The following is a 27,892-nucleotide window of genomic DNA, read 5'->3' on the forward strand; positions in this document are numbered from 1 at the left end:
CAAGGGGCTCTATATATATCTGAACCATGTCTGTAGAATCCTCAAATAGTATTTTACAAGGAACCTTCTAACACTGCACTCCTCAGAGACACAGACTGACTGGGTGTATAGTGGGTTCTCAACCAACTGTAGAGTACCATCCAGAATAGGCCATTGCTCTCAGTAACATTCTTGTCTGTTTGACTGACTGACTGACTGGCTTGGGTTCACACGAGGGACCACTTTTTTGTGTGTCAAATGGTAGATGTGATTTTGTCCAGTCAGGAGACAGCACAGGCATACAAAGGGTGACTTACAAAAAAAGTCCCTTTCCACTGGTGAAATAATGATGTAATATTCATAGGTAACACTGTACTCATGAAGTCCTTGCCTAGCCTTTTCAGCTACTGGCTCTGGCTGGTGCCTTATCTTCAACCTCTGGCATGGAGGACTGCTTCCCAGATGTAAAGCAATGCAAGCATGACAAGAGTAAACTTAATTGTTTGTAGGCTTGGCAGGCACGTAACGATTTCATTCAATTTTCTTCCTATGCATATATAAAGTTGTGTGGGATATGCTACTTAATGTATCTACAGTATATTTACTTTCCCAACAGAGGTGTCAATTGGTTATAATGGCACACTGTGAAGTTTGGAGCCCACTTCCTGTGAGGCTATGAGACCGAGTGATTTTATTTTATTATTTTCAAATGTAACCTTTATTTAACTAAGAAAGTCAGTTAAGAACAAATGTTTATTTCCAATGACGGCCTAGGAACAGTGGGTTAACTGCCATGTTCAGGGACAGAATGACAGTTTTCTTTTTTACCTTGACAGCTCGGGATTCAATCTAGCAACCTTTTGGTTACTGGCACAATGCTCTAACCACTAGGCTACCTGTCACACGTGTGACGCAAGAGTATTTTCAGCCATGACAAAGTCCCATCGCTTCTCTCCCATGGGCTCTCCCGTTTAGCTAACAAGCTCTTATACAACAGTCCAGTGCAGCTCAGCTCAGCCCCTCCCTATGCAGCCAAGGAGGGTAACTGGACATTTCATACACACAGGGGACCCTTACTGTAAGAGATCAGCAGACCTGATAGACCCTCACTACCATCTTTATTATTAACGCTGAAATAGACCTGTCTGTGGTACCAGTCAAACAGACATTATTCTCATGATTCAACCCGTCTGTAATACTCTTCCTATGTCATTTCGGATTTGTGTCTCATTTGACTGGTCTGGATCTGATCATGTCCATAATCACAACCTAAAAGAGTAGTATAAACTCATCTCTAGAGGAACTGTCATTGTGAATTATCTTACATGCTGCCTGACACAATATAAGGCAAGCCAAAGGAATGAGTTCTTCATCAGGCATCACTTGGTTGGAGTAGTACAGCCATAGTACAGACTCCTTAAAGCACTGGTAAAGTGTGAGGATCCCCCGCTGATCCACTGTGATCTCCATGCATGCCAGGCATGCTGCTATGTTGTACTGGGCTCAGACAAAGCCAAGTGTCAACTCTCTCACATAATAGCAATAACACAACCTTAGTTTGACAGAGGGTGACATGATGGGAGCCAGGGGAGAGAGTGGTGGTAAATGACCATGAAAGTTAACTCAATGCACTCTGTCTGAAACTATTTATAGTGCCTTGATGATTTATAAATCATTTTTTATGGAGAACACTTTATTATTTCAAATGTTACAATTTGCATGAGGTTGATTATTTTTCTCAATAAAATTGTAGGTTTAGCCTACATAAACACATTAATTTTCAAAAGATGCTCTGATCCCTCACCCTATCAAGAGGTATTTTAATTATTGGATTCCAAGTAAACGCATAATTATACCACTTCAAGATTTTTTTTCAGTGTCAGGGAAATGTTGGGTTCTGTAGCTGTAAAGAGCTATCAGGACTGAAACATGGTTGACACACTAAGCCAAACAAAACTCGGACTACTCTCTACATTCTGAAACTTGCGTTACAAAATCATATTCATATTCATGTGTCGATTTGATAAGGGAAACCTATGTTTACCAAAACTACAATAAGACCTTTCCTACTCTGACCATTCTAAGAAGGACATCTTTCATCTATTACATCTATTGTTTTAAGCACCTAAAATATCCATATGGAAATATGATTTGGAGGTATATTGTCTCAACTCAAAAAGAAAACTTCATAATAGAGCTTATTTTCATTTCCAGAATACTGTTGCAAATTCAGCATGCTCCACACTGAAAATACTATAGGGACAACTGAAGAACAAGCTCATGCAATATTAAAATTAATCTATACAGTACAATTCAACAAAACTTTGCTATGACAGCCTTGCACTGTCTGGTAAAAATTGAGGTATATGTTGTATATGTTGCAGCTGTAGTGTACAGTATATGTATGAGTACGAGTTATTCTAATGAATACAAACGATTGTGGCATATTCCCAGCATGGTGAAAAGTTGAAAGGATGAAAGTTGAACTGAACCCTGACCTCTAAACCATATTTGTTTTCCAAGATCGCTATTCTGAGTCAGAGTGAAAAAAAGGAAGTCGTAGACAAATCTGCAGATAATATTTCCTATGCCAGTTATTATTATGCAAAAAAAGAAGACTGCAGCCAAGGCAGCACTGGTCCACACCTGCACTGTCTGTCAGGTGAGCAGTATTGATTGGTACTATATGAGCCTTTAGGTTACTTTCTATGCAGTGGCAACCTGTCATTCAGGGCATTTTGAGACTAATTTCGCTAAGATTGTTTTTTTAAACATGCATGTTTTGCATGTTATTTTGGAATGTGTCACAAATCAGTTTGAAAACAATGTAAAAAATAATAATAATTGAGCTAATAAAGCAGCATACAAACATGGTCTCATTTTTGCTTTCTTGAGTAAGGCAGCTCTTAAATGTAGGTGTTTCAGCCTAGCTCAGTCCTTTCTGTGGTGGTGGTGGGGCAGCCAGCGGAAAATACGTAGCGTAGAGGTTGGTAAAATTCTCTAGTTGCGCCGTGATTGGCTCAGTGTTCTGGCACTCATGGGGAAACTATTGGCTCAGTGTTCCAGCACTCATGGGGAAACTATGTCACCGCAAAATCTATGAGTAGAGCTCCAAAATTCAAGCCAATTGGGTACTGCCATAGAATTACATTGGAAGTGCACATTCAAGAAAGCTAAAGGTCATTGGCCACAGATAAAAAGTCAAATTACGTTATATCTACCGTTGCTTTTATTGGACTGATCATGTCAACATCATACTTTCAAAATCTTAGCTAGCAAACTAGCAGTCATCATCATGAATCAAGTTGACAATCTACTGGCAAATCTTTTTCAATCCTTGTCATATGAAGAGAAAAAAATAAGAGAAATTATAAATAAAACGTATTGGTGCTCATCGGTCATTGGACATAAACATTACACCAACAAGTTGGAAATCACAAATTCATCAATGAGTGGTTTGGAAGGAATCAGTGGCTAACTGCAAGCATTACAAATAAATCACTAGCCTGGTATTCAGTGGAGTGGATGTGTGGTCCAAGTCTGGGTTTAAGGGTATCTTTGCCAAGCTTGAAAGGATAAATATTCAACATTGGCCATTCTGTCAATCCAGCCTGACTTCTGCCGCATTCAAAACAACTGGAAACTCGAAACTGGGAAATCACAGACGCCAGTGAGTTCAAGACAACTGGGAACTCCGGAAAGAAATGAGCTCCCACTAGAAAAATACATTTTGAACGGTCATCCAACACGGAATTCCAAGTCAGAAACTAGATATGTTGACTGAAACTAAGAAAGTAATAGTGAGTGTATGTTGTGTAGTAAGCTGTTAGTAGCCCATGTGCCTCACCCCAATAATTTGGTCCCTTTCCCTCTCATAATTTAGTCTACTGTTCTGACTTGGTGGTGCACATGTGGCCTATAGCCTGTTTTAAAGACATACAGTCATCGAATATTGTAAGAGCTTTCATTGTCTGCTTATATGCCCCCTTTATTTATCCTATGGTTCTGACTTGGTGTACAGGAGGAATACTGAAAGAATGGCCCATGTTCTGAATTCTGTCGCTGTACATTTCAAAAGTGCTGAACAAATAGCTGTATTGACCACGTCCATCCGAGTTCGCTCAATAATGTCTTAATTGAAATGACGGATATCCTCTTAACCGCTCGTCGTCCCCTTGTGCCATACTTTCTACCGACAATTAAGATGTGCAAACTATCACGTTTCAGGTAAGACCTAGATGCAGACAGTGTCGAAGTTACAAAAGTTTATTACTAGTACAGGGGCAGGCAAAATGACAGGTCAATGGCAGGCAGAGGTCAGTAATCCAGATAGGGTGCAAAAGGTCCAGAACGGCAGGCAGTCTCAGGATCAGAGCAGGCAGGGGTCAATAATCCAGTGTGGTGTGGCAAGGTACAGAACGGCAGGCAGGCTCAGATTCAGGACAGGCAGAAAGGTCAAAACCAGGAAAAACTGGAAACCAGGAACTAGAACAGCCATGAACAAGGGCAAAAACCGCTGGTTGGTATCACAAAACCAAACGAAGTCGCAACAGACAAACAGAGAACACAGGTATAAATACACTGGGGATGATGGGGAAGATTGGCGACACCTGGAGGGGGGTGGACACAAACACAAAGACAGGTGAAACAGATCAGGAAGTGACAGAAACCACATTTGTTTAAGCAAGCAACCATATCAGCTAGGTTTTTTTAAAGGCAGTAAATGAGGCTGAATGAACTGTTTTGCTGCCAGACAAGTCTCTGCTGATAGCCAGGTGTAGCAGTGGTAAGGATTCACTCCATGGCCTAACAGTTTGAGGGCACCGTTTGTCACTGTTATAGTGCAATTATTGCTGGCATGTATTTAAAACATTTTTGGGAGGTTTGCCCCACCGAAATGTACATGCTCAAATCTCCACTGTTTCCATGTATAGGTGATTGTACTGGCCTGTGTGGTACAGTCTTTCATATGTGTTGTAGTTTGTGGCATCGTATTGCTTAGTTATCATTTGTGTCAACTTTAAATTAAGTCTAAGCCATCGATTGTTAACTCCGTCCATTTTTGTACTTTATAGTCTCTGTTGGTCCCAGTACTGGTTGATGTGCTGGTCTAAGTGGCCGCACACACTCAAATGGACCTACAGCTGGGGAAGATTCTTTCATCATTCACACACAGTAGACATAATGTAAACCTCCATGTTGTCAACAAAATGCTGTCCTCTATGCTTAAATTGTATTGTGTAAGGCTCAATTTGTGGAAATGCTGTGCTCACTCATTGTCTTTGGAACTCCATCTTATCGCTATAAACTCACCTTACCGTCAGTCATTTTCTCTATTAACTTATTCTTCTCCTGATTTGATAACATCTAGACTCAGTAACACATTTAAAAGTGTTGTGGTGTACTGTTTTTGCTACCTTTTTTTCACCTGTGTAATGTTGTGCTTCTGCTTATTCTGGGTTTCAGACTGAATGCAGTGGTAAATGTGCTGCTCACAACTGACAGCAGCAACATGGACAAGAAGGGAGTTGATATAGCTGTGTTTAGGCATGTCTTCCTTATTTTGAGTCTGTTAAGTGTGTTTCTCATCCTGCTGGAGCTAGTACTTTATATTAACCCTACCTTATGCATCCACTTGTTTCTCCATTTGTAACACATCCATCAAAAATCACAAAATGCAGTTTTACATTTTGTTATTTGTGTTGGTCTAATTCCTAGAATGAACAATATGGTGCTCTTCGATGTCCCAGGTTTGTGGCATTGATTAATAAATAATTGTATCTTTACTTTCAAGTCAGATGTTTGTTATTTTATGTTTGAAAGGCATATATATGCATTGTCTACTATATTTTCCTACTATTTTAGATGTATTTAAAACAATTAAATTGTTGGAGTTCAGGTGTTTGTGATTGATGGGTGCATTCTTTTCAAATAAATATGCTTATCCATTCATGATTATGGATACATTCTGCAACAATTAATCTGGCTTTGAATCTGCAACAGAACATGTCAACAAGTTAGTTGACGCCCTGAATTCTGTCACCATGAATTTAAATAGATTTCACCTCTTTCATATAGTTGGCAGGAATTATAGGGATTAAATATAGACCTCAACTGGCTGAAGGAGAAGAGGATCTGCTCAAATAAAGGTTACCTATGTTGCTAATATCATGTAGGCAAAGAACTAGCCTAGTATTCATGGCACATTGTAAATATCTGACTGCTACTAGGGTAGTATTATGTACAAGACACAATACCTAATGCATAATAAACCAAAACATGTTTGTTAGATAATATATAGAACAGTCAATTGAAATGTCCTGCTAGCTAGCTGACAGAAAAGATGACGTGCTGGAACTTGTAGGGATTTGTAGTTTTGCATGATGTCAATTTAGATGCTAATTACCTTTTTTTAATCTGAGATTAAACAAAGCCAAATATAATGATAAAATTCACCTTGTCTGAAAGACATTTACACGGTTATCAAAACATCTCACCAAGGAAAGCCTACATGAAACAGACCTTGTTTGAAGTGGTTCTAAATTCCCCCACATGAAAAATGAACGGTGAAAAAAACAATTGGAACCATTTCTGTGTTTGACCGCTAGGTTTTGAGTATTATGAGGCGTTCACTGTGGAGCTCTATGGTAGACTGTGACAGAGCAGGCAAAAGTTGAACTGGAATGCAAAAATGCGCTGAAAAGTTACTTACTGGCCCTTAGGGCCAGTGAGAGACGAGATCCACTGGCCCGAAACATGTTTTTACTCGCCCTGGTGTACCATCTTTAATGTCGGACCCTGCACGCGAAAGAAAATAAATGAATGTGCCAGAAAACAATAGGCTAAGTGGATTTTGACTCATTACCACATTATATGGGATGTGCAAATTCATGCTCTCTCCCTCCATGTAAATATCTGACTGCAACAACAGCGCACACAACACACCCATGAACCTACGTATGTCAGTTGCTCTGATAATAAAAACAGCCCAAACTCAAAGTGAACAGCATACGAAAGACTTGGATTATTTTAGAGGCTTATCTCATAGGGTTTGGCCCGAACACTTGGCATAGTGACTTAGTTGAACTTTACAGACCAAGGCAGGTGCTTGAAGAAGGCGATCCTAAAAATATCCTCACAAGAAGGAGAGACTCAAGAAGGCCTCAGTCTAAGCCTATGTTTCTTTCAGCTTCCTGTCTAAATTACAAGAAGTTATATATTTACACACTAATAACAATTAGGGATTACTCAATTGAATTACATTTAATTTTACCAATGTCAACTTTAGCCTTTCGAGTGCTTCACAAATGGCTTGCCTCTACTTTTTGTCAATTGTGGCAAATTATTATCTGTTCAATTGATATGGTTAACCTTCAATGCGATGGATGATATGAGAGATAGTCTAACTGATCAATCCATTGATTTATCAATATTTCTTCTGGTTAATTTCCAAACTTAAACAATTGCTAAAAACCTGTCATGTACTGTATGGCCATGCAGGTCCAGTTTAAGTAACTCGTTCCCTGTAGATTGTGTTTCACGATTGCTCTTCTTATATCCATCTTGAACAGTCTGAACAGCAGTGACAGTTCTCTAACATTAGAACCAGCAGCGCAACCCCCCCCCCCCCCCCCCCCCTCCCAACACACACATTCTGAAATTGCATTTTTGTCCCTCCCAGTTTTATCATTGGAATGTGATACAAAATAGGGGTGGGGGGGCTTTAGGACCCTGCGGACAACTCTGAGTGATCAGGTAGGCTGTTTGGAGTATTTATCAGACTGGATAAAAATATATAATTTAAATGATGTCCCCCCAACTTCTACAACCAAAGTTGCACCCTTGATTAGAACTACAGTATATGGCTACTGTAGATTGTCAAAGGGAGCAGAGGGCTGTTGAAATACCATCACACTTCAGTATCCCATGGAGGCTGTCTGGCTACAGCCAACTAATACTTAAAGAGTTAGCAGGGAGACTACTTGATACATTATCTGGCAGCTCTTTCCTATCTTATGCCTCTCAGATTGTGAACAATGCCTCGAGGGGCTGGTTGACCTGAGTCTTTCACCAGCAGTACCTCTTCACTGATTGTACACTTGACCTGATCTAATACAACACCTCCCAGGAGGACAATTTCAGATCCATAGATAGCACTGGGCACTGGCACAGTTATGGTCCAGTATCCTGAGACAAAAGGACAAAAAAACATTAAACAGTATTCAAAACTAAATCATCTCAGAATGACATAAGGGGAAAAAATCTCAATACATTGTACTTACTGTAGTATGGCCCACTGCCAACATGCTGGCACAGGTGTGAAATTGGCTTTAAAACTGCAACATGTTCTCTTAGCATCCTGACAAAATGTGTAGAATAGCATTATAAAACAGCACATTTAGCATACTCCTGAGATGGACAGTGTCCTTCCCAAACAGTAGTATTTACTACCTTAGAAATAGGAACCTACATCTTGAAGGGGCTGCTCTCCTGCCCATCAAATCGGTCATGCCTAGATGGGATACAGCTTTTGTCAAATTTGAAGTCAAACGTAGTTTTTTGATCATTTTAGCTAACATTAACACTTTACCTAACCTTAACCTAATTACACTAACCTTATAAGTGAATTCTCATAACCTGCTGCGCAAGTTATCCTAAACCTGCTACGAAAAGTCAAGTTTGACAAAAGCTATATCCCTTCTAGACAAAACTATCAAATCCCATATATAGTCATATCAATGGTCAAATGTCTGAGAGCAGCGAATCACCGAGTAGATCCATAAAGAAAGATAGGGCAAGGGGAAGGGACCCCGAGATGCCGTCTCCAAAAAAGTATTGGATGTCTGAAAGAATTTAGTCCCCTCCCCTTCTCGACAGTACATATTTGAAAAGGCACATTCAAGAAGAGCTTGCACTCCAGCGCAACGTTCAGTGAAGCACAGACGCACAGTCTCTCTCCTCGGGTCTCTTTCGAAACATTTGGTGGAGCCAAACAAAAAATAAGCAGCCATGGATGCCATCAAGAAGAAGATGCAGATGCTCAAGCTCGACAAGGAGAATGCCTTGGACAGAGCTGAGGGAGCCGAGGGAGACAAGAAGGCAGCAGAGGACAAGAGCAAACAGGTCGGCATTATGTATGGAACATCTAAATGATTCTAGAAAAGGCACCTGAATACCAGTGGCTCTGTTCGCGGCAGTCTCTAAACGTGGATCGATCACCTCTTCGATGTGGATGTATCACTTTTACGGATCATTCGAAATAAGGAGTATTTAAGTGATATTTATGAATAACATATCACGACGGGTAGGCTAATAAGTGACCTGGGTATGAATTATCGGAATAATTGTGTTTACTAATTACGTCCATGTCACTGATTGATGGGTGGGTGAAGTTTTATTAATGTAGCCTAATTATAAAGTAGGAAAATACATGTGTAGGAAAATTACTGTAGGCTAAGTATAAGTAGGAAATATAGAATAATTACTGTAGGGAATATGGATAGGCTATTGAAAAACGTATGCTTCTTTCAGCATAAATGCAATAGTATATTCACTTTGATGTTCTATTCAACTAAATAAAATGTTGTCCTTTGCATGTGTAGTTAGAGGATGAAATAAGTGAGTTGGAAAATAAATTACGGATCACCGAAGATGAACGTGATAAAGTGCTTGATGAGTTCCAAGCCGCCGAGGAAAAGTTTCTGAACGCCGAGGAGGTGGCCACCAAGGTATTTTATGTGGTTCGCATGATTTTCCCTAACTTCTCTCCTCTTTCTCCCTCTCTCTGTCTGTCTGCGTTCTTGCGCCTTGTGCGCGCTCACGCCCTCTGTTTCCCGCTGATCACCCCTGTGAAACTGTCCACACTAAAACAAACCTCAGCTCGAGGATGACTTGGTAGCTCTGCAAAAGAAACTGAAGGGAACAGAGGATGAGTTGGACAAGTACTCCGAGTCTCTTAAGGATGCCCAGGAGAAACTTGAGGTGGCTGAGAAGACAGCCACGGACGTAAGTAAAGGGCACAAAATCACCATTCCTGCACACTGCTTCCCAAATCGGTCTCACATCAAACTGTAAAATATGTAAAATGACAGAGTTATGTGAGAGGCCTTTATTCGGCCTCATCACTCGGTCTAAAGTCTTTTTTCAGATGACCAAATGTAGGTTGAATACTTTTTAGGTGTGATACACCTGTCCAGCCCTAAATGTCTATGGGCCAGCTGGACTGTAGCTTATTATGATAAAGGAATCATATTTAAATCACAAACAATCATGATGTCATGCCAGATATTATTGAACTGTCATTTTAGATATTTTATGGTTGTGTGTCTGTTGTCAAAGATCACAAATCACCTAAATCATATCAATATAAAGAACAAAGGTGTTTCAGTGTTCTGGTATTTGAATCTCTCCACATAGATCGCCTACATATGAGACCCCAATGTCAATTTAAGACACTAAATCAGATTCCTCTCCACAGCTCCTTAAAGTGGGGACATTTACGAGTGGAAACTGAATTTGTTAAACGTGCAGTCTCCAAGCGGAGTGCGTGTGCACCGCACGGATAAATATAGCCCACTGCTTTATTTGGTCATTGGTCAAGTTAGAGCTTACTTTTTGGGCTGCGCTTGTTTCTTGCAACAGAACAGACTAGGCCTATAGTAAATTAGTTTCCCTTAAATTTAATTGTCTAACTATTCTACCATCAACCTGAAGTATTTTCTAATAATGAGATATTTACTCATTAAATACACTTTTAGACCATTGGTATTTAAGATTATTCTTGTATCTTATTATTAATGTACTTTGTTGTTGTTTTTGAGGTACATTTAGTTAAACTCATACTCTAGAGTGTAATTTGGCTTCCCTGCGGTATAATTTGGCTTCATGCAGGGAAGAACTTGAAATTAGGGAAATGCTCCATAAAAGGAAAACTGTCGCTTCATGCATGACACCGGGAGCTGCATTCAGGGGCTGAAAACAACATGTATAAAATACCTAGGTTTGTCGTGTTATGGCATGATAATCCTAGGCTAAATAAATATGGAAAAACATTAGCAAGGCAAGTTAACTTAACTATTGCAGGAAAGGAGTTCAGGAAAAAACGAATTTGTTGACCTCCTTGAGTAAAATTCTACAAATGCATAGAAGGCCTCTTGGTACTCTTTAGGAATTATACATTCTGAATATCTTTTCAATCCCATGTGTACTGTCTAGATAATACCAGCAGATGGTGCTATACACCCGTGCAAGGTCCCTTAGTCAACGCTTGTAGTAGCTGGGCGTGCCCTTATCATTACAGTACGTCTACCACAGATACACTTTTTATTATGACCAAATGTTGGTTAACCATTATAATATTACGAAAACAAGAAACTAAAAATAAATTATACTTCCCGTATATTTTCGTTTGTAGCCTTGAAAAGGTTATGAAAGCATGGTTACTTCCGGTGTTAACGTTCAGTTATTGCTGTGTGCGCTCCTCACAAACGACTCGAGTACCGCGGGCAGCCTCCCTCCAGGTACATTCCAGGGCGTTGTAGCGCTCCGTTTCCATTTCAAGGAAAGTGTTAACGTAGTTTTCTTAGCAAGTTGAAATAATGACCGGTATAACATCACTGGAGGCCGTTAAACGGAAAATAAAAACCCTGCAACAGCAGGCAGACGGTGCTGAAGAGAGAGCTGAAAGACTACAGAGAGAATTGGGCTTGGAGAGGAAAACCAGAGAATCCGTAAGCATATCATAAAATAACTGCAAAAAAAACAAACATTTCTCCAAAATTGAAACAATGATATTTATTTTGAGAAGTTTAATATCAGAGTGAGTAGCACAGACTTTAAAAATCCATGGTGATGCACTGACATAGCGGAATTTCTCTGACATCTGTGCTTCTACACCTGCAGTGCTTGCTGTTTGGGGTTTTAGGCTGGGTTTCTGTACAGCACTTTGAGATATCAGCTGATGTAAGAAGGGCTATATAAATACATTTGATTTGATCCCGTTGTGTTAGCTAACAACCTAAATGTATCATGCTCATTGATTACGATTCGCCAACTCGGACAGATTACGAGCTCGAGGCGAATTTGATGATTGCCCCAAGTGTAAATAGTGTTTAGCTGTAGCGGTAGAGCGCGATTTCAATGATACTGTAACCACCATGTTTCTGATGTCATAGTCCGTTTATATTTTCTCTTAATTGATGGCCATGATGTACAAAGGTAACTGTTTTCACAAACAGTTATTTGATTTAAAATATTAGTTTGTTTAATGGTACTGTATCACCCCCAATAGTCATCTCCTGGGTATGCTAGGCTTCTATGCACATGCTTTAGTGCACATAATAACCTTTAATAAGTAAATTGTACTTTTTTTTTTTTTAAACATAATTGCAGCACAGAGTAAACTATTTTCCATTTAAACAGGAAATAACGTCAGAGAATGTTGCAACAGAGCTGCGAACAACATCAATAACAGAATGTCGTTTTAAACAAGGTTTCCTTATAAGGACAAATAGTTGTCGCATGTTCTAAAGAACAGGGGGCCAGCCTCTGAGCTATAGAATCAGGAAATAAAGCCTGTATGAATTTGCTGCTAAGTGGGTTAATTGCCAACATCAACATGGTCACTTCATGTTAGTTTATTTGAAGGAGACGTTTTGGGTGGGGTTTGAAAAACCACTAGATGAACTGATAGTCATCTTAATTTCACTGGCTAGTTTCCATATCGCCATTCACAACATGAGATGGACCCTGCGCACCACTCTGGTGTTAGTATGTGATCAGGCCTCTGAGCGGTTAACCATAGTATGGTTGGGTATGCAAAATAGGTCAACTTTGAGCACCTTTATCTCTTGAATGTTTTGGCATTCAAGTCCAAAAACTCACTTTCTGACCACTTCTGCAATGGGCCAATATGTATGTGGGAGGTTTCATTCAATTCAAATGGGCTGCTGTCAAAAAGGGATTGAAGTGTTTTTAAAGATTCAAAATAAGTCGACTTAGAGATATAGATATAGAAACAAAGAATAGAGCAGTGGCTGTCCATATCAACTGTCCATATCAATTGTTTCTGCTATCAAATGTTCTGTTTTATTACCACAAAAACATATTTGTAGCTGAATTTGACACTTCCTCAGTATAAAATATCTTATAAAATAGTGTGACGGTTCCGTAACTTATTGTTGGTACTAGTGGTAAGGTAATTAGAACAGAAGGGAATACACTTGATCAGTCACACCACCAGTAAAATAACAATAAAGTAGACATTTTGAGAGGATGAAAGGCTGAACATCATCTAATCTTCAGATATGGTCCTCTGGGGACTCTTCATTGGTGTGTGTGTGTGTGTGGCCTTTGACAGTGTAAACCACTTTGGTGCACCATGAGTCCTCGTTAATGTCACCTCTGGGGTCCAATAATGAGGCCAGGTATTCAGCCTGTGTCAGCCAGGAGCATTGTTGTCATTACACAGTGTGTGGAGTGCAGCTCAGCACAGGGGAATCCTCCTAGGAAGGCCCTTTTCTCTCCCCAACAGGTGACACTGTCATTAGGCTGGCAGATGGAGATGGCACTTTTTAAATAGTCATTACCCAGACCTCTCACCTATAAAACACACAAGACACTGAGGTGGAAAATTCACCAGTATTCTTTATGTTGATATGTTTGTACTGTATGTTTGTCTTAATGCATTTTACCCCACGATGCAGGTTCTGGCAAGTTCTTCTCTTCTCTCCTAGGCTGAGGCCGATGTCGCTTCCCTTAACAGACGTATCCAGCTAGTTGAGGAGGAGTTGGATCGTGCTCAGGAGCGTCTGGCAACTGCCCTGACCAAGCTGGAGGAGGCTGAGAAGGCGGCTGATGAGTCCGAGAGGTATATATTTATGGTGGATAGGGTGTTAGACCATAGACTAGACTGAGTTTCTCTTGCCCCCTTACTGTAGTTGTTAAGGCCTTTAGCAAAAGTAATGGCTGGCGGTGCCACTGACCGGTTCCAACAAACATAACCTGTTTCAGCGGTGACTATGAAATCCTGAATAAATTGGCCATGAGGCTCTGTTTCCATTCCTTTGTTTGGTGTATAAACAACCCCTCTATGCTGCACAGCCCAATGCCTGAACATCTGAGACTAGATCAGACCCTGTCTGGGCCTACCCTGTCATCTCCAGTGATCTAGTGGTGCAGTATTTTCCCCCCAGTCCCATTAAAAAAGCTGTCCAGCTGCCCAGGCCTTGACTTTGAAAGGGCATATTAAAGTTTGCCAGCCAGCGTGGCTGTGCGGTGGGCGTACCACGGCACTCCCAGAGAGCTGCTTGCAGTGGTACCTGCCCACCCAGGTTTAGTCTGGCCCAGAGATATTGATTTGAGTTATTGCGTTACAGTGCAGTGCATCTGTGAGCCTGGGAATGGGACTCATCCTAGCCTAACATCTGCTGCCTGTCTCTCCCCTTCCTCCCCACAGAGGCATGAAGGTCATTGAGAACAGGGCCTCCAAGGATGAGGAGAAGATGGAGCTGCAGGATATCCAGCTGAAGGAGGCCAAGCACATCGCTGAGGAGGCTGACCGCAAATATGAGGAGGTGAGTCTCTCAGCTGCTGTTGGCCACACAATAACATAATGGCACACACTATGATTAAGTCCACCCTGACATACCCTGTCATATAGGGTGTATGTACACAGATATTGGGTGTATATACACAGCCATTTTGTGTATAGTGTAACTCCTTGGTGTTCTGCACCTAAAGGTTGCCCGTAAGCTGGTCATCATTGAGAGTGATCTGGAACGTACAGAAGAGCGCGCCGAGCTTTCAGAAGGGTAAGATTTTTGTTCACTGTCACCTAGGAGTGACGCTGCACATTATTAACATGCATGGATGAGGTTATTTAATGCCACGCCTTGCTCAAAGTTAACTTTTTATTTTGGATGTGTTGCTCACTCGTTGTTGCATGTACTATTAATTTGCATGTGTTTCATGTTTTGAATGGCCTTTTGTTCACAACATACACTAACAGACGGATTCGAAGAGCGGAGGACGAGCTAAGAGTTTTGGAACAAAGCTTAAAATCACTTACAGCTTCCGAGGCAAAGGTACTGCAGACTAACAAAGTATTCTGTCAGGTCTATCTTTACATACTTATGTACGACTTCTTCTTGTCACGTTCATTCACTCTGCTGAATGAAGCCTCTCTTTCCTGCTAGCACCTTGCTCTGCTTTGCTCTCTTCCTATGTGTGGGCTTATGCTCGGGATATCCTAGAACTAGAGCCTTTTACACCTCTAACCTGGTAGGAACAATGCCATATTAGCATTCTTAATTTGACCAATCTGTAAGCTAAAAGGCATTTACAAAAGTGTCTTTGTAGTCTCCACCTTTATTGTTGTTGCATTCCTGCTGTGTTAAGGCACTTTGGTCTCCTTCCTGTAATTCCCCTAGTTCGTATTTATTTTGTTTTGTTTCTTTTCCCCCCTCCTGCTCTCCCTCTGTCCATCCTGCTTCCACTTGTCATCGGTGTCTCAATACGCCTCTCCATTTTGGCACAATTTCCTCTGGACCCTCCACTTCCTCCGCACCTTCTCCCCTCTAAAACAACAGCAAATGCTCTGAGCTTGAGGAAGAGTTGAAAACTGTGACCAACAACCTGAAGTCACTGGAGGCCCAGGCTGAGAAGGTAGGTAGTCTGCCGCTGTGTTCAGACCCAGGCATGCTTTTCAAATCCCCCCCAGAGCCATGCAGGAGAATGAATGGAAGGAACTTGAAGAACCATTTACAGCAGCACTTGGGTCATTGGTTACAGTATCTGGCTTATGAAATTGGAGAGGGATAAGATTAGTAAAATGTTGTACTTAAAGATGTCAGGCAATTACCTTTCAGTATTTGTTCTGTTAATTGAAGATAAACCTATTGCATCTAAGCCTTGTTGCTTATGTTTCTTTTAGAACTGTTTGATAAGTCATTAGATGTAAGGTCTTTTGTTTCATATTTAAGATAAAGTGGGAGGGTTTTTAGGCTCTGTCTGTCTCTGTAGACTGGTGCAGATGTTACAGTTGGGTAGATGCATGACTCCTGTTTCTGCTTCTTTTGATCTACAGTACTCACAGAAGGAGGACAAGTACGAGGAGGAGATCAAGGTCCTCACTGACAAGCTGAAGGAGGCAAGTTTCACAACCCCCTTTATCTGGGGGCTTTGGCCAGAGGCCAGGCTATTCCAGTACTGTGGGTACTGTCGGCCCACAGTATCACTGACTGACATTTAGACTGATTCTTAAGATCCTGTCTCTCTCTACCACAGGCTGAGACTCGTGCTGAGTTCGCTGAGAGATCAGTAGCCAAACTTGAGAAGACCATCGACGACTTGGAAGGTATGACTTTTTTGCAGTTCATTTCAAAACTGTACTTTGCTCTGTTTGGAGTAGGTCTACATTTTATAGTGTCAGTGAGTCTCATTCATGGCCATTTGGTAAGTGTCTATGCTTCTTTCAAAATGTCTTGAACAAGAGGAGGAAACCCTCTTGCCTTCTATGCTACACCTTGTCAATATAATCTAATCTGTGCTGGTCTTTGCTACCTCTCACAATTTCCATTATCAAATTTATATTCTGAGCAACACGTGACCCTGATTGAGTCGGTGTACTTTTGGGTCACATCTGAATGGAAATGACTTTAGTAGTTGGACATTTGACAGGTCATCCTATTCACTCTAAATTCACTTTGTTCATAGGTTGGGTTGTTTTTGCCGGTTGATCTGCAACAATTAAGTTGCATCTGCTTAATGAGAATAAGCTATTAGTCACAGTATGGGGGATATGGTAGGGATATGCTGCCCTACAACTGCTTGTTACAGTAAATCCTCCATCTATAGGTTAAATAATGTAGCAGGAGGCTCTCATAGTAATTAGAAGGGCTGAAGAAACAGTCATATGGCCATGATATCTCTGACATGAGATGTTCAGGACTCTGTTCACTATTTCTTGATGATGCTGAGGAATTTGTCGACTTCAATCACATTTCTGTTCTATCCTCTTCTGGTATAACTTTTTTTTCTTCCTTTTCCACTCTGTCACTCTCCCTGGGCTGTTTCACCCACCTCCCTCTGGGGTCTTGCTGATGACCCGGATGCCCTTCACCACCCTTCCCACACACCCCTCCACCTTTTCCCCCTCCTCCTCCCTGTCTGTGCACTTGGCCCACGTCCCAATAGATGAGTTGTATGCCCAGAAACTGAAGTACAAGGCCATCAGCGAGGAGCTGGACAACGCCCTCAACGACATGACTTCCATGTAATTCTTCATCTGAGCTGCCTGCTTGTGCCTCTGTCGTCACCTCCTTGCACCTCCCATCCCCATTGTCCAGCCATCACAATCTTCTGTCTATCTGAAATCCATCTGTTTCTGTTCGTACAAGATAAAGTGGTTCACATTACTGTTAGAAAGCACCTAATTATGTCTATACACTAGGTAGTCTAAAGGTCTTCGTCAAAGGATAGTTAAAGGGGGTTGTATATCGTAAGTACTGGCTAACTGTGGGAATTTTTTAAGCTCACTCAATGGTTTCCATTCTCACTTAGACTTGTTTGTGGTTGTGAGGACATTCTCTCCATTAAAGTCAGTTACCATTTTTAGCAGTGCAGTAGAGTACTTGAACCTAGACTTGTTTTGTATGAACAGAATACAGCATGGAGGTTCTTTGTTTACCCATTTGGGCTTCCATTTTAATAACTACCATAATGTATTACTTTTTACACAAAAGTAATCGTAATTCATTTTGTGATAGTATTTTAAATGTACATTGTTCGACCAACAAATTAATGTCTTAATTTCAAAATATTCATAATATTTTGTTAGCCCTTAATGCATGTGAGGTGTCTATTGAAATGCAATATTTCAATGTGAGCCGCCTTCTGGTCTTTTAAACTGAGTTTCTCCATGTAGTCTGTGTGCTTTTGTGTTCTGTACATTTTCCAAGTGTAGCTCACTTGTTTTTACTACTAACAAGGTCTACTTCTGTATGGAAGAAAGGCCCTATGCGTCCCCCTTGAAATTCCTTTATGTTCATAACCACAGTTGAGGGGAAACTGTCACAATCTACAGTCTGGTTGCCTTTGGAAGTTGTCTTTTTGTTGGGTTTTATGCTGTGCCCCTTTGGCATCTGAGAATATATCAGATGTGTCAAAGCTGGAGGTGGAGCACCATGTATGACAGATGTTTGGTCAACTGATGCTCCTCATGACTCCTTGGAAAGGTCTTTCATGTGATCAGAGGTTTGGTGTGTTTGAGGTGGTTGCTGCAGTAGTTGTCGTACACTGTCTGTATCCCTCCATGGCAATACCTCCCAGTGGGGCATTGTGGCTCTAGCCTGTCCTTTGTGCTGTGGCGCCAGTAGCGCTGATGTGTTGCTGCGCGTCTGTTTCCCAACAAACCCCCTATAGCAGTACCTCACTGTACCTCTTCTCTTCCGCACAGATAAATTGTTTACACCTCATCAAAGACGCCTCCCGCCAGCTGAGCAGCATCGCTCTGCTCTCTCCCGGCCTTTCTTCCATTTCCCAACCCTTCTGTCCATGCTTTCCTTTACTCCCCATGTTCTCATCCTGTCAGTGTTGTATCCCATCTCTTGTATAGAACCTCTGAATCTTTCTGTGTTGTATACAAATAAACCTTCTTCCTTCTATGTAAGCTTTATCTCCTTATTCTATCCTTTTCTGTTCCTTCTGAATTTAATTTTCATTTCTATTTATTTTCAAGCGGCTCTAATAATAAAACTAGGGAGCCCTGATGTTAGTAATGTTGTCATTGTTTTTTTTAATGTCTCAGGAACCCATAAACAAATGTTATGGTGCTGGCATTCTTACAAGTTCAGTTGAAAGTACCTCTGTTTTAATGTCCATTGGTGTTGATTAACATTTTCATTCATTTTGAGAGGCGAAATGTGCACTGTCCAGTGAACAGTTCTTGCAATTAGGCCTACTATACACTTGTAGCTCTTATTCAACTTTCCCTCATTTAATAGTCACTACTCCCTTAGGTATGTACCTATCTTACAGCCTTAATGAAGGTATGTTTTTTAAGGAGCATCATGGCACATACGGTTGTTAAAACAAATGTAGCTTTTAAGGCGACTGTCATTTGGCTCAATACAGTATAGTTAATGTAATGTTTTGATAGGGAGTTGGCACATGTTGGATTGCTATTGAACGAGTAGGGAAAGTAGTAGGCGTGAAGAGAAGCACAGTATGTAGGATTGTCTGCCTTTGCCTGTTGAAAGTGAGTTGGAAAGAGTAGTAAGATTGACTATTGAGATGCTGATGTTGATGACATGAAGTCTGCAATTTGCAATATCATTTTATTGTTGAAATAAATTAATAGATATGCACTTTCCGAATCATTGTTTTCAATTAAATGCGAGCATCACAGGCACTAGCACTTAGTTAACTGCACCTAACTCGCAGTATTTAAGTCAAATTGTTAGCCATTTTGTGTTCCAAGCACTTCATTCATTCGCAACTAGAGTTTTGAATGTCTAGGCCACTGAATTATATGTTCTCCCACAGTCAGTGTTTAATGTAGAACCGTGTGGTATGTAATGGGAGCGTGGAATATCCTGGGCATCTATGACATCAGGTAGTGATCCTCCATACAGGGCTGGAATTTGGCAGCTTTTATACTGCCTTAGTTGCACCTATAAGACTTTAAGCAGGATCTGTACAGTACATGCCTTCTGGTGCTGGAAGGTATATTTAGACATTGAGTAGAACCCACTGGCAATTTGTTACTCTTTAGCTCAATTATCCACCCCAGAGAAATGTTGTTCATATCTCCATTCACAAAGTTCAGAGGCATTCCACCCATCCCCTTCTGCAGTTACTGCACTGTTCTGTGGAGAGTAGACTGAATGTATGTATCTATGCCATTTTCAAACAAGGTAAGGTATCAGGTGTGAAGTGATCCCACATGAAGCTTTCACTTGAGCTCTAGTCTGTTACTGCACTGATTTCCTGTTTTCTTTCTCGTTCTCTCGCTTTCCTACCTGCTTTCTGACTGCAAAGATCGCCTCTACCAGCAACTTGACAAAAACCGCCTTCTTTCTAACGAACTAAGAGTGGCCTTGAATGAGGACTAAATAGTGTGAATGTTTCATCCATGAGCTTATGTACCGTAGTGACAGTATAATGCTGTGTAAGAAAGATACGTGCTTGTATTGTGTTTGTATGATGCCCATAATGCTGGAGATGTTACTGCTGGCTAACAAGCTATCCACATTGTAATGGGTTAATCTATATACTTACTGTATACTCTTACAACTAGGTACTGTAATGTGCCTTTATATACCATTAAATATACTATACGCACCGCTATTGATTTCCCCAGTTTAAGAATGGTGAAGGCAATGCTATAAGAGCTGTGTACTGCATGTATGGTTACTGCCACAGCATAGTTACAGCATTGTTTTTTTCTCTAACTGAAAGCGTTTTGCTTTTGATGGCTAATTATGTAACTCTGACTAACAGTACATTTTAATTCATAATCAAAGTCATCTCGAATATTGATGGTCCTTGGCCTGCTGTTGTGGGGTGCTTTTGCATGTTGTGGGTTGCTTGCTTGGATTTTAATATTTTTGTTTTATTTGGTGTTTAACAGAGAAACTGGCACATGCTAAAGAAGAGAACCTCGATATGCACCAGATGCTGGACCAGACTCTAATGGAACTAAATAACATGTGAAAGCCTGGTTTACACACTGGTTTGGGCTTTCTGTATTTTTACCTCGCATGCCATGAATCCTCCTTCCATTCCATGCCCATGTTGAGGAACACAAACCGATGCTTTTCCTTTTGCACCATCCTGCTTTCAGTGGAACTCAACAAGGAAGGTACAACATTTCCTTAATGAAACCCAAAATGAGAAACACTTCTATTTTTGCCAGCTGATTTTTAATAATGATGTCAGCATTTTGTAATCATTGAGTTTAGTTTATTTTTGACAAGTTATCAGGTGAAATTGTGTGCCATTTGCTACGAAGGTTATTTTTATCTGCATTTGATAGATTGAAGGGGATGAATCTGGCACATACCCATTTCACACTGGTTATGCAAATACCTTACATTTCAATCAAAGACAAAGTGGAAAAATTTTGCACTTAATTCAACTTCAACGTACGTACAGAATTAGTGTAGGAGAACACATGATTTTAGTTTTTGAAGACTTCTGTATTTGTTAAAGTTTCCTCAAGTAAGTATACATTGGACAAGCCTGTCCACATGCATATTGGTGCTGTGTTAGGGGGTTGTTCCACCAATTTGGTGCCTTTTTGAGAAGTGTTTCTTGATTTCACCTAATTTAAACATTCTGTCATCAAGAGCACATTCATGTTCAACGTTTTCCCATCTCAAGACGGGGAAAAAATACTATAGTAAGTCCCAAATAAAGTAACGGTTGTTCAGACTGTAACAGGGTTGTTCAGACTGTAACAGGGTTGGCGACATAATCTTAAATCATCCATAAATCCCCTTGTGACATAGGGAATAGAAGTTTGTGCAACAGGGAGTGGTAATTGAAGCCTGTATCTATGGGTAACAGAGTTGACGTGTTATGCTCGACCCACTCTGTTTTCCGATTTGACTATTAGATAAATTTATCAAAAGAAACATTGTTTTCGAAAGGAATAGTTTCAAAGAAACAATGATGGGGAAACTGTAAAGACATTTTAGGGTTAAATAGGGTCAAATCTTCCTAGAGGATTTTGGCACTTTAGCAAGTATTTATTCTATAAAAAAAATCTGACTTATTGAATTCTCCATGTTTATATTAAATGGCACTTTTAATATAACATGCTTTTCAAATTCAGTATTGGTGCACAATTTCTACTTTATATCAGAGGGATGCAAAAAGCACTTCGTGGAACAACCCTAGGACATTTTAGGAAAGGCCAAAAATTAATTTAAAAAAAAAAAATGTTTTGCCTATATCAAACCGTGGCTAGAAAGAGATCAACTTATACTTCTGGAGTGTATTTGTTTTTCTTTTCATCCTTAAACTCTTTACAAAATCTCTATGGAAACATTCTTGCTAAATGCATTCCTGTTTTTGTTTAAACCATGGTTCAAAACAACAATTTTGTATTGTCTAGAAATATGATTTGAATCATGTGGGTCTGCCTCACTTGTTTTACTATTGTTTTATTAAATTAGATGTTTTAAATGTATATCTTCTGACATGTAAAAAAAATAAATAGTGAATATAAATAAAATTGCACAGTTTGAGATTTTCTAAAGTGGAGTATTTTTATTTGGTTGTCCTTAATTGTTTATATATATTGTAAAGTATCCTCTTTTAGAAAGATTCTACAAAACACAATCAATTGGAAGTCTTCAGGCACCTTGAGAGGAATTAAGTGGACCCCTTAAATACAGTGCTGCATTATAAACCTTGTTAACCCTCAGCTTTGTGTGTGTGTGTGTGTGCTTCCAGAACAAATGGTAATCTGTTCATCTTCCAACCTTGTTACATTGACTGCTCATTCTGATCTAGGTGTTGGTTTGACTTCCAGAGAGGTCATGCAAGAATATAGTCTAGTCTACCTATGTAATTTGGCATCTATATTTTGGTACTAAGCTTGGATTTATAGTTTGAATTTAAATTAATTGTAATAGGCCATGTGCTGTGTCACTGGATTATAAATGACCCATCATAATACAACTAGTTGTATGCCAGGTGAGATTGCAAGGAGTGAAAATGTAAACAAGCTCATACAGAACAGAGGGCATTGTTACTCTCTAGGTGCCGACGGGAGCCATGTGTTGGCATGTAACCTCTGAGAGAGTATTTTTGTCACCCTGGGGACTGGGTGATAAACTGAAGTTAAGGTAAGAGGACTATCAGCCAAAGAAAGGACATGTGCCTACTACTACATTTGTATCTTCTCTCCGAGATTGTTATTCATACTGATGACCATCTGGATAAGAAAGGATACTAATGAAAAAGCAATCATGGGGCCATCTGTCTTACTGGTCCTTTTTTTATGGACATTACATATCTTTTATGCAATTTTATAGACCTTACTGCTAGTTATGCCTGTATTGTATTGAGATGATGTCAATGGCTGTGTGTGGTGTGTCATTGCGGTTTGGTTGTGGTATGCTGTCATATTGTTGCTGCAGATTTAGTACCCAAGTAATTGCCTCTAAGAGAAACATTTTGATTGAATAGAAAAATATAATGTATGAATTTGATACAACTGAAATATTTCATTCTATAAAACAAATGTGGTCAAATTGGCAATATATGAAGTGCATTTGTTGCATTTGAAATAGGGGAGACTGGTTTTTTTTCCACTCAGGAACTGGAGGCAGTCGGGTAGGGATGGTGGATGGTAGTTGGAAGAGCGCACTTCCAACTAGCGTTGCGGTAGCTTTCGATGAAGAGGAACATCAAGACGAGCAGCTGCTTTATAAGTGGGATGCGCTGTTGAGCGCTACATCCTGAGGTGTTCGTGCTGATTGTACTGAGATTGTGACAGCCGGTTAAATGGCGTCCCTTGAGAAGGCAAGAACAAGATGTATGTCAGGAGAAGTCCAGTATTGTCATAATGAGTATACTTGGAATGTGGAGGGAAAAGAAGAGGCAGATGAGGTTTGAGAGAGAGGAAGAGGGGGAGCTCGAGTCGGTTAAAATTGCGGGGGAAATGGAAATGGTTTGTTAAAGAAGAATGGTAGAAAGTATAAGCAGAGTGAGCTGAAGACAGGAGGATAAATGGAAGCGAATGAGGTCGAAGTATCGGAGGTGGTAGGTGTGGTGATGTTCTCGGAGCCCGAGGCTTGCACGGAGGGTCAGGATAAAGATGAGTCCGTGACAGTAGGAGTGAAGTTTTGGGAAAAAGTGGACCCTTGCCTTTTGGTGGATCCATTTGTGGTTTCATGGTGGGTGAATACAGAGTTTGTTGCTGTGGAATCGGTGAGGGTAAACAGAAGTGGTCTTGTTATAATTGTTTGTTTCTGCTGGTCAGAGGGAGAAGGCGCTCCACTTTATACGAATGGGGGGGCAAGAAATGTGAATTGTTTTGCTCCCAAGAAAAGGGGGCAATTGAAAGGAGTGATTACTGGGGTAGCATTAAATGTAAAAGTTGATCAACTGAAGGGGAAGTTTCCCAGTGTTTGTGATGCTCGTCGTTTGGTACAACGCAAACAGGGTGGCATGCGTGGTGAAACAGAAGTCATTGTCTGTTCTTTTGAGTTTTGATGTCTTTTCCCGACAAAGTTATGTTGGTATATATAAGTTGTCCTGTACAAGCTTTTGTGCTAAATACATTACGTTGTTACAAGTGTCAAGCTTGTGGGCATGTGGCAGCAGTGTGTAGGAGGGAGGGTCCAAGGTGTGCAGAAGGGCATGAGACAAAGGAATGTTTAGCATTGGGAAAAGTAGTGGTATATGTTAATTGTAGGGGTGCCCATGGGGCTGGGGATCAGAAATATCCTGTGTGAGAGAGGCAGGTTGAGGTTTCCATGGTTAGAGTAGTGCAGAAGTCATATGCTGAGGCAGTGAAGAAAGTAGAGGAAGATGGGTCAAGAGGGAGGGTTCCTGAGAGGAGTGGTGTGCAGTAGATCTGTACCAGTACAGAGGGATCGGCCAACAAGTGATATATATGTTTCAGTAAGATTGTATTTTAGCATTCATAGCAATGGTTATGAACTGTACTGCAGGGATGGAACGTTAAGTCTCAGAAAATTGAGGATGTGGTGGCAGCTGCAGAGGTATTTGGGTGTGCGAGACTTGACATCAGAAGAGTTACAGGGTGTGTTAAGTGGTGGTGTCCCATCCTTTCAAGTTGTTGACATGAGGTAGGACTAAATAGATTTAAATAGTGGGGTAGGGTGGTGTTTTTATTTAATTGATATTTGCATTTGTGTTTGTGGGTGTAGTGGAAGGGTCTTTTATTTTGTTTTACATTTGTGGTGGTAGGTAGTCTAGTGGTTAGAGCGTTGAGCCAGTAACCGAAAGGTTGCTGGCTTGAATCCTCGAGCTGACAAGATCAAATAATGTCGTCCTGCCCCTGAACAAGGCAGTTAACCCACTGTTCCCCGGTAGGCCGTCAATGTTAATAAGAATTTGATCTTAACTGACTTGCCTAGTTAAATAAAGGTTAATAATGTTTTAAGCAAAGTTCAAGGGGGTTGTACTACAGTATAGTAGCGGTAATGCAACATCTAGTGGATGCCAAACGCCGTTAAACCTCATCGAATAAGAAAAATAAGCGTTTGAAATTGATCTGAGCTCCCAATTCGTCATTTGGCTAGTACTGTCTGGATCGGGGATTGATTGATTTTGTCTGACGCAAGCAGGGGACTCAGGAAATGTTTCAAACTCGATTCGATTGTAGCGATTTTCTACAGTAAAACAAACGTCAGTCGGTCGATAGGCTACAGAAAAGTAAATATGTCGCGGTTATTTTACTCGCCATTCAAGCGTTTTTGTGTCAAGTGTAAAGATTTTCCTGCAGTGACCGCGCGTTGTTATTCCTCTTTGTTGACTCCAATTCGGTGCCCCCAGCTGTCAAAACAACAGACCTTTGTCGTGTTACAACAGCAGCAGAGAAAATGTTTCGGACCTTCACGCCTAACTTCTCGGTTTTACTCAAGGTCAAAGTTTTGGATTGGGGGAATAGGTGCGGGCATTGTTTTAGCTTTGGGATTGAAATATCACACTGACATAGCTGAGCTCTCATGTGAAGAGGACTTCCAACATACTGGAAGATATGGTGCTGCCATTCAAGTTAGCAGAGACCTTGTTCAGCGGATAAAGGTACAGGTATTTGACGTTTTTTGCATTCAGAATGTTTTTCTCCTGAAATTAAATGTTTAATAACATGACATTCAGTTGACGCATGCAGTTCAACCTCGTTTCAGAACATGTTCATACATTTTCTGTCTATATCTCTGTCCATCGCCCCTTTTTTGCTTGGTGTGACAGGATGAGGTTGGGGCTCCAGGGCTGGTGGTCGGTGTGTCTGTGGATGGCTCTCAAGTCTGGTGCGAAGGTTGGTGTCATGCAGTACCTTTAGGTTCACTGTAGTAGACACAATACACTTACTCCTCATATGTTCACAAATTATTGCAATGCATAATGCTGCTGTGTCAAACAGGTCCCTAACTAACTGATGTCCATGTTGCAGGACTTGGCTATGCTGACTTAGAGAACCGTGTGCCCTGTGGACCAAAGACAGTGCTGAGGATCGCCAGCATCAGTAAACCCCTAACTACAGCAGCAGCAGCCCGCCTGTGGGAGGAGGGGAAGCTTGACCTCGATGCCCCTGTCCAGAAATACGTCCCTGAGTTCCCCCAAAAACAGTTTGAGGGAGAAGAAGTAAGTTGAGTTTCTGAGAAGTTGGAATAAAGATACATTCCAAACGAGCATGATCCTCTCACCTCAAGCACTATTTTCCCCTACATTTTTCCAAATATTTGTTTTTGTGTGGTTCTTGAGGATGTTTTTTCTCTTTGACATGTAGGTGATAATAACTCCACGGTTGATTCTCTCTCATCTGAGTGGCATACGGCACTACGAGAAGGATGCCAAGAAAGTGAGGGAGGACAGGGAGAAGGCCAAACGACCTTTAAAACTGCCTGGTAAAGAGGAAAAGAGCTTGTCTGAAAACAAACCCAAGACCGAGGACAGCAGCACCAAGAGCAAGGAAAACAAACCGGCTCAGAAGAAAAAAGAGTTTGAGCAAGAAGAGTACTACCTGAAAGACCGCTTTGAAAGTGTCATTCATGCCTTGGACCTGTTCAAAGACGACACTCTCGTTTTCAAACCTGGTAGGAGCTATGGAAGAGTTATCGCTGTCAATCAAATGAGTCCTATGTGTATTCAAATTAATTTACGTGAAAGTAAACTAGTGTTTTGTCATCTGCAGGCACCACCTTCCTGTACTCAACCCACGCCTTCACCCTCCTCAGTGCCGTGGTGGAGAGAGCTGCTGGCCAGCACTTCCTGGATCACATGATGAAGATGTTCAGGGAACTGGGCATGCTCAACACTGTGCCAGATGAGAATGACCCCATTATCTATAACCGCTCAAGGTAATGAATGACCAATCTCCTTTTGCTTCACTGCATATCAGTGGTCAATTGGTCTAAGATCAGCTTTGTTATTATGTTCTGGTTATTTTTATTTTTTTCAAACAAACTGTATTTTTTTTGTTGCAGGTTTTATCATTTCAATAAGAAAGGACGCATAGTAAACTGCCCTTACGTGGATAACTCCTATAAATGGGCAGGAGGTGGCTTTCTCTCCACTGTGGGAGACCTGCTCCTGTTTGGGAATGCTCTGCTCTTCAGCTACCAAGTGGCCAACCTGAAGGACTGCACAGACCTCCTGCCTGGCTTCCTCAAACCAGAGACAGCCCAGGCTCTGTGGGCCCCTGTGGACAAGACAGAGACCTCCTGGGATAAGGATGGGCTGTATGCACAGGGCTGGCTGGTGGTGGAGAAGGAGCAGAAGTATGGCCAGTGCAGGAGGCGCAGGCATTATGTCTCTCACACAGGGGGCGCCGTGGGGGCCAGCAGTGTCCTGCTGGTTTTGCCCAGTAAGACAGTCCAGCATCCCGAAGGACAGACTACAGCCCTACCTCAGGGAATAGTGGTGACCATCATCACTAACATGCAGTCTGTGGGACTCAACAGCACAGCACTGAAAATCGCCCACGAGTTTGACAAAGCTAGAGGCTAATAAGAGTTTATATTCTTTACAAATATAGAAGGATAAAACTACCGCAAAGTGTCAAGGCACTACAATATCTTTACTAATGGCAGTGGATGAATGATTTATCAGCAGCACTCTTTTGTATATTTGAATTTGATACTGCTTTTATACATTTCAGCCCATTTTGTTGAGTAATAAAAGACAATGTTTGACATGGGTGTGCATTGAA

At 41.0% G+C, this 27,892-nt stretch overlaps 2 protein-coding genes and 1 long non-coding RNA gene across 11 annotated transcripts; 2 read left to right on the forward strand and 1 right to left on the reverse strand.

Moving 5' to 3' along the window:
* Positions 1-5,335: 5,335 nt before the first annotated feature.
* Positions 5,336-8,435, reverse strand: LOC149985226 (uncharacterized). Its single transcript, XR_016488184.1, has 2 exons — positions 8,262-8,435; positions 5,336-8,166 (listed from the first exon to the last, which is right to left on the reverse strand). It is a non-coding gene; the product is annotated as an uncharacterized LOC149985226 (long non-coding RNA).
* A 448-nt stretch (positions 8,436-8,883) lies between these two features.
* Positions 8,884-22,240, forward strand: LOC110495666 (tropomyosin alpha-1 chain). 8 transcript variants are annotated; one of them, XM_090206651.1, is made up of 10 exons: positions 8,884-9,102; positions 9,582-9,984; positions 13,713-13,846; positions 14,435-14,552; positions 14,719-14,789; positions 15,567-15,642; positions 16,064-16,126; positions 16,264-16,333; positions 17,173-17,251; positions 18,434-18,641. In XM_090206651.1, the coding sequence occupies exons 4-10, from the start codon at positions 14,439-14,441 to the stop codon at positions 18,435-18,437; spliced, it is 477 nt and encodes a 158-aa protein (XP_090062777.1). In that variant the 5' UTR covers positions 8,884-9,102; positions 9,582-9,984; positions 13,713-13,846; positions 14,435-14,438; the 3' UTR covers positions 18,438-18,641. The 8 variants fall into 8 exon arrangements, with proteins under 8 accessions (XP_090062777.1, XP_021426721.2, XP_021426693.1 ...); XM_021571046.3 differs by having other exon boundaries at positions 9,582-9,707; XM_021571018.3 differs by having other exon boundaries at positions 9,859-9,984.
* Positions 22,241-23,310: 1,070 nt separating this feature from the next.
* Positions 23,311-27,875, forward strand: lactb (lactamase, beta). 2 transcript variants are annotated; one of them, XM_021571084.3, is made up of 6 exons: positions 23,311-25,764; positions 25,933-25,999; positions 26,135-26,325; positions 26,471-26,777; positions 26,876-27,041; positions 27,168-27,875. In XM_021571084.3, the coding sequence occupies exons 1-6, from the start codon at positions 25,399-25,401 to the stop codon at positions 27,688-27,690; spliced, it is 1,620 nt and encodes a 539-aa protein (XP_021426759.3). In that variant the 5' UTR covers positions 23,311-25,398; the 3' UTR covers positions 27,691-27,875. The 2 variants fall into 2 exon arrangements, with proteins under 2 accessions (XP_021426759.3, XP_021426750.3); XM_021571075.3 differs by having other exon boundaries at positions 24,573-25,770.
* The last annotated feature ends 17 nt before the right edge of the window (positions 27,876-27,892 follow it).

This window comes from Oncorhynchus mykiss, chromosome 2 (assembly GCF_057628025.1).
Source record: "Oncorhynchus mykiss isolate SJ-2025 chromosome 2, ASM5762802v1, whole genome shotgun sequence".
Taxonomy (NCBI): domain Eukaryota; kingdom Metazoa; phylum Chordata; class Actinopteri; order Salmoniformes; family Salmonidae; genus Oncorhynchus; species Oncorhynchus mykiss.

What these genes read in the sequence shown, in the direction of transcription:
- LOC110495666 (XM_021571063.3), top strand. Translation starts at nt 8,989, where the DNA reads ATGGATGCCATCAAGAAGAAGATGCAGATGCTCAAGCTCGACAAGGAG. An exon ending in GCGGCTGATGAGTCCGAGAG is followed by an intron (nt 13,847 to 14,434) that starts GTATATATTTAT and finishes TCCTCCCCACAG; the next exon opens with AGGCATGAAGGTCATTGAGA. An exon ending in CTGACCGCAAATATGAGGAG is followed by an intron (nt 14,553 to 14,718) that starts GTGAGTCTCTCA and finishes CTGCACCTAAAG; the next exon opens with GTTGCCCGTAAGCTGGTCAT.
- lactb (XM_021571075.3), top strand. Translation starts at nt 25,399, where the DNA reads ATGTCGCGGTTATTTTACTCGCCATTCAAGCGTTTTTGTGTCAAGTGT. An exon ending in AACAGTTTGAGGGAGAAGAA is followed by an intron (nt 26,326 to 26,470) that starts GTAAGTTGAGTT and finishes TTTGACATGTAG; the next exon opens with GTGATAATAACTCCACGGTT. An exon ending in CACTCTCGTTTTCAAACCTG is followed by an intron (nt 26,778 to 26,875) that starts GTAGGAGCTATG and finishes TGTCATCTGCAG; the next exon opens with GCACCACCTTCCTGTACTCA.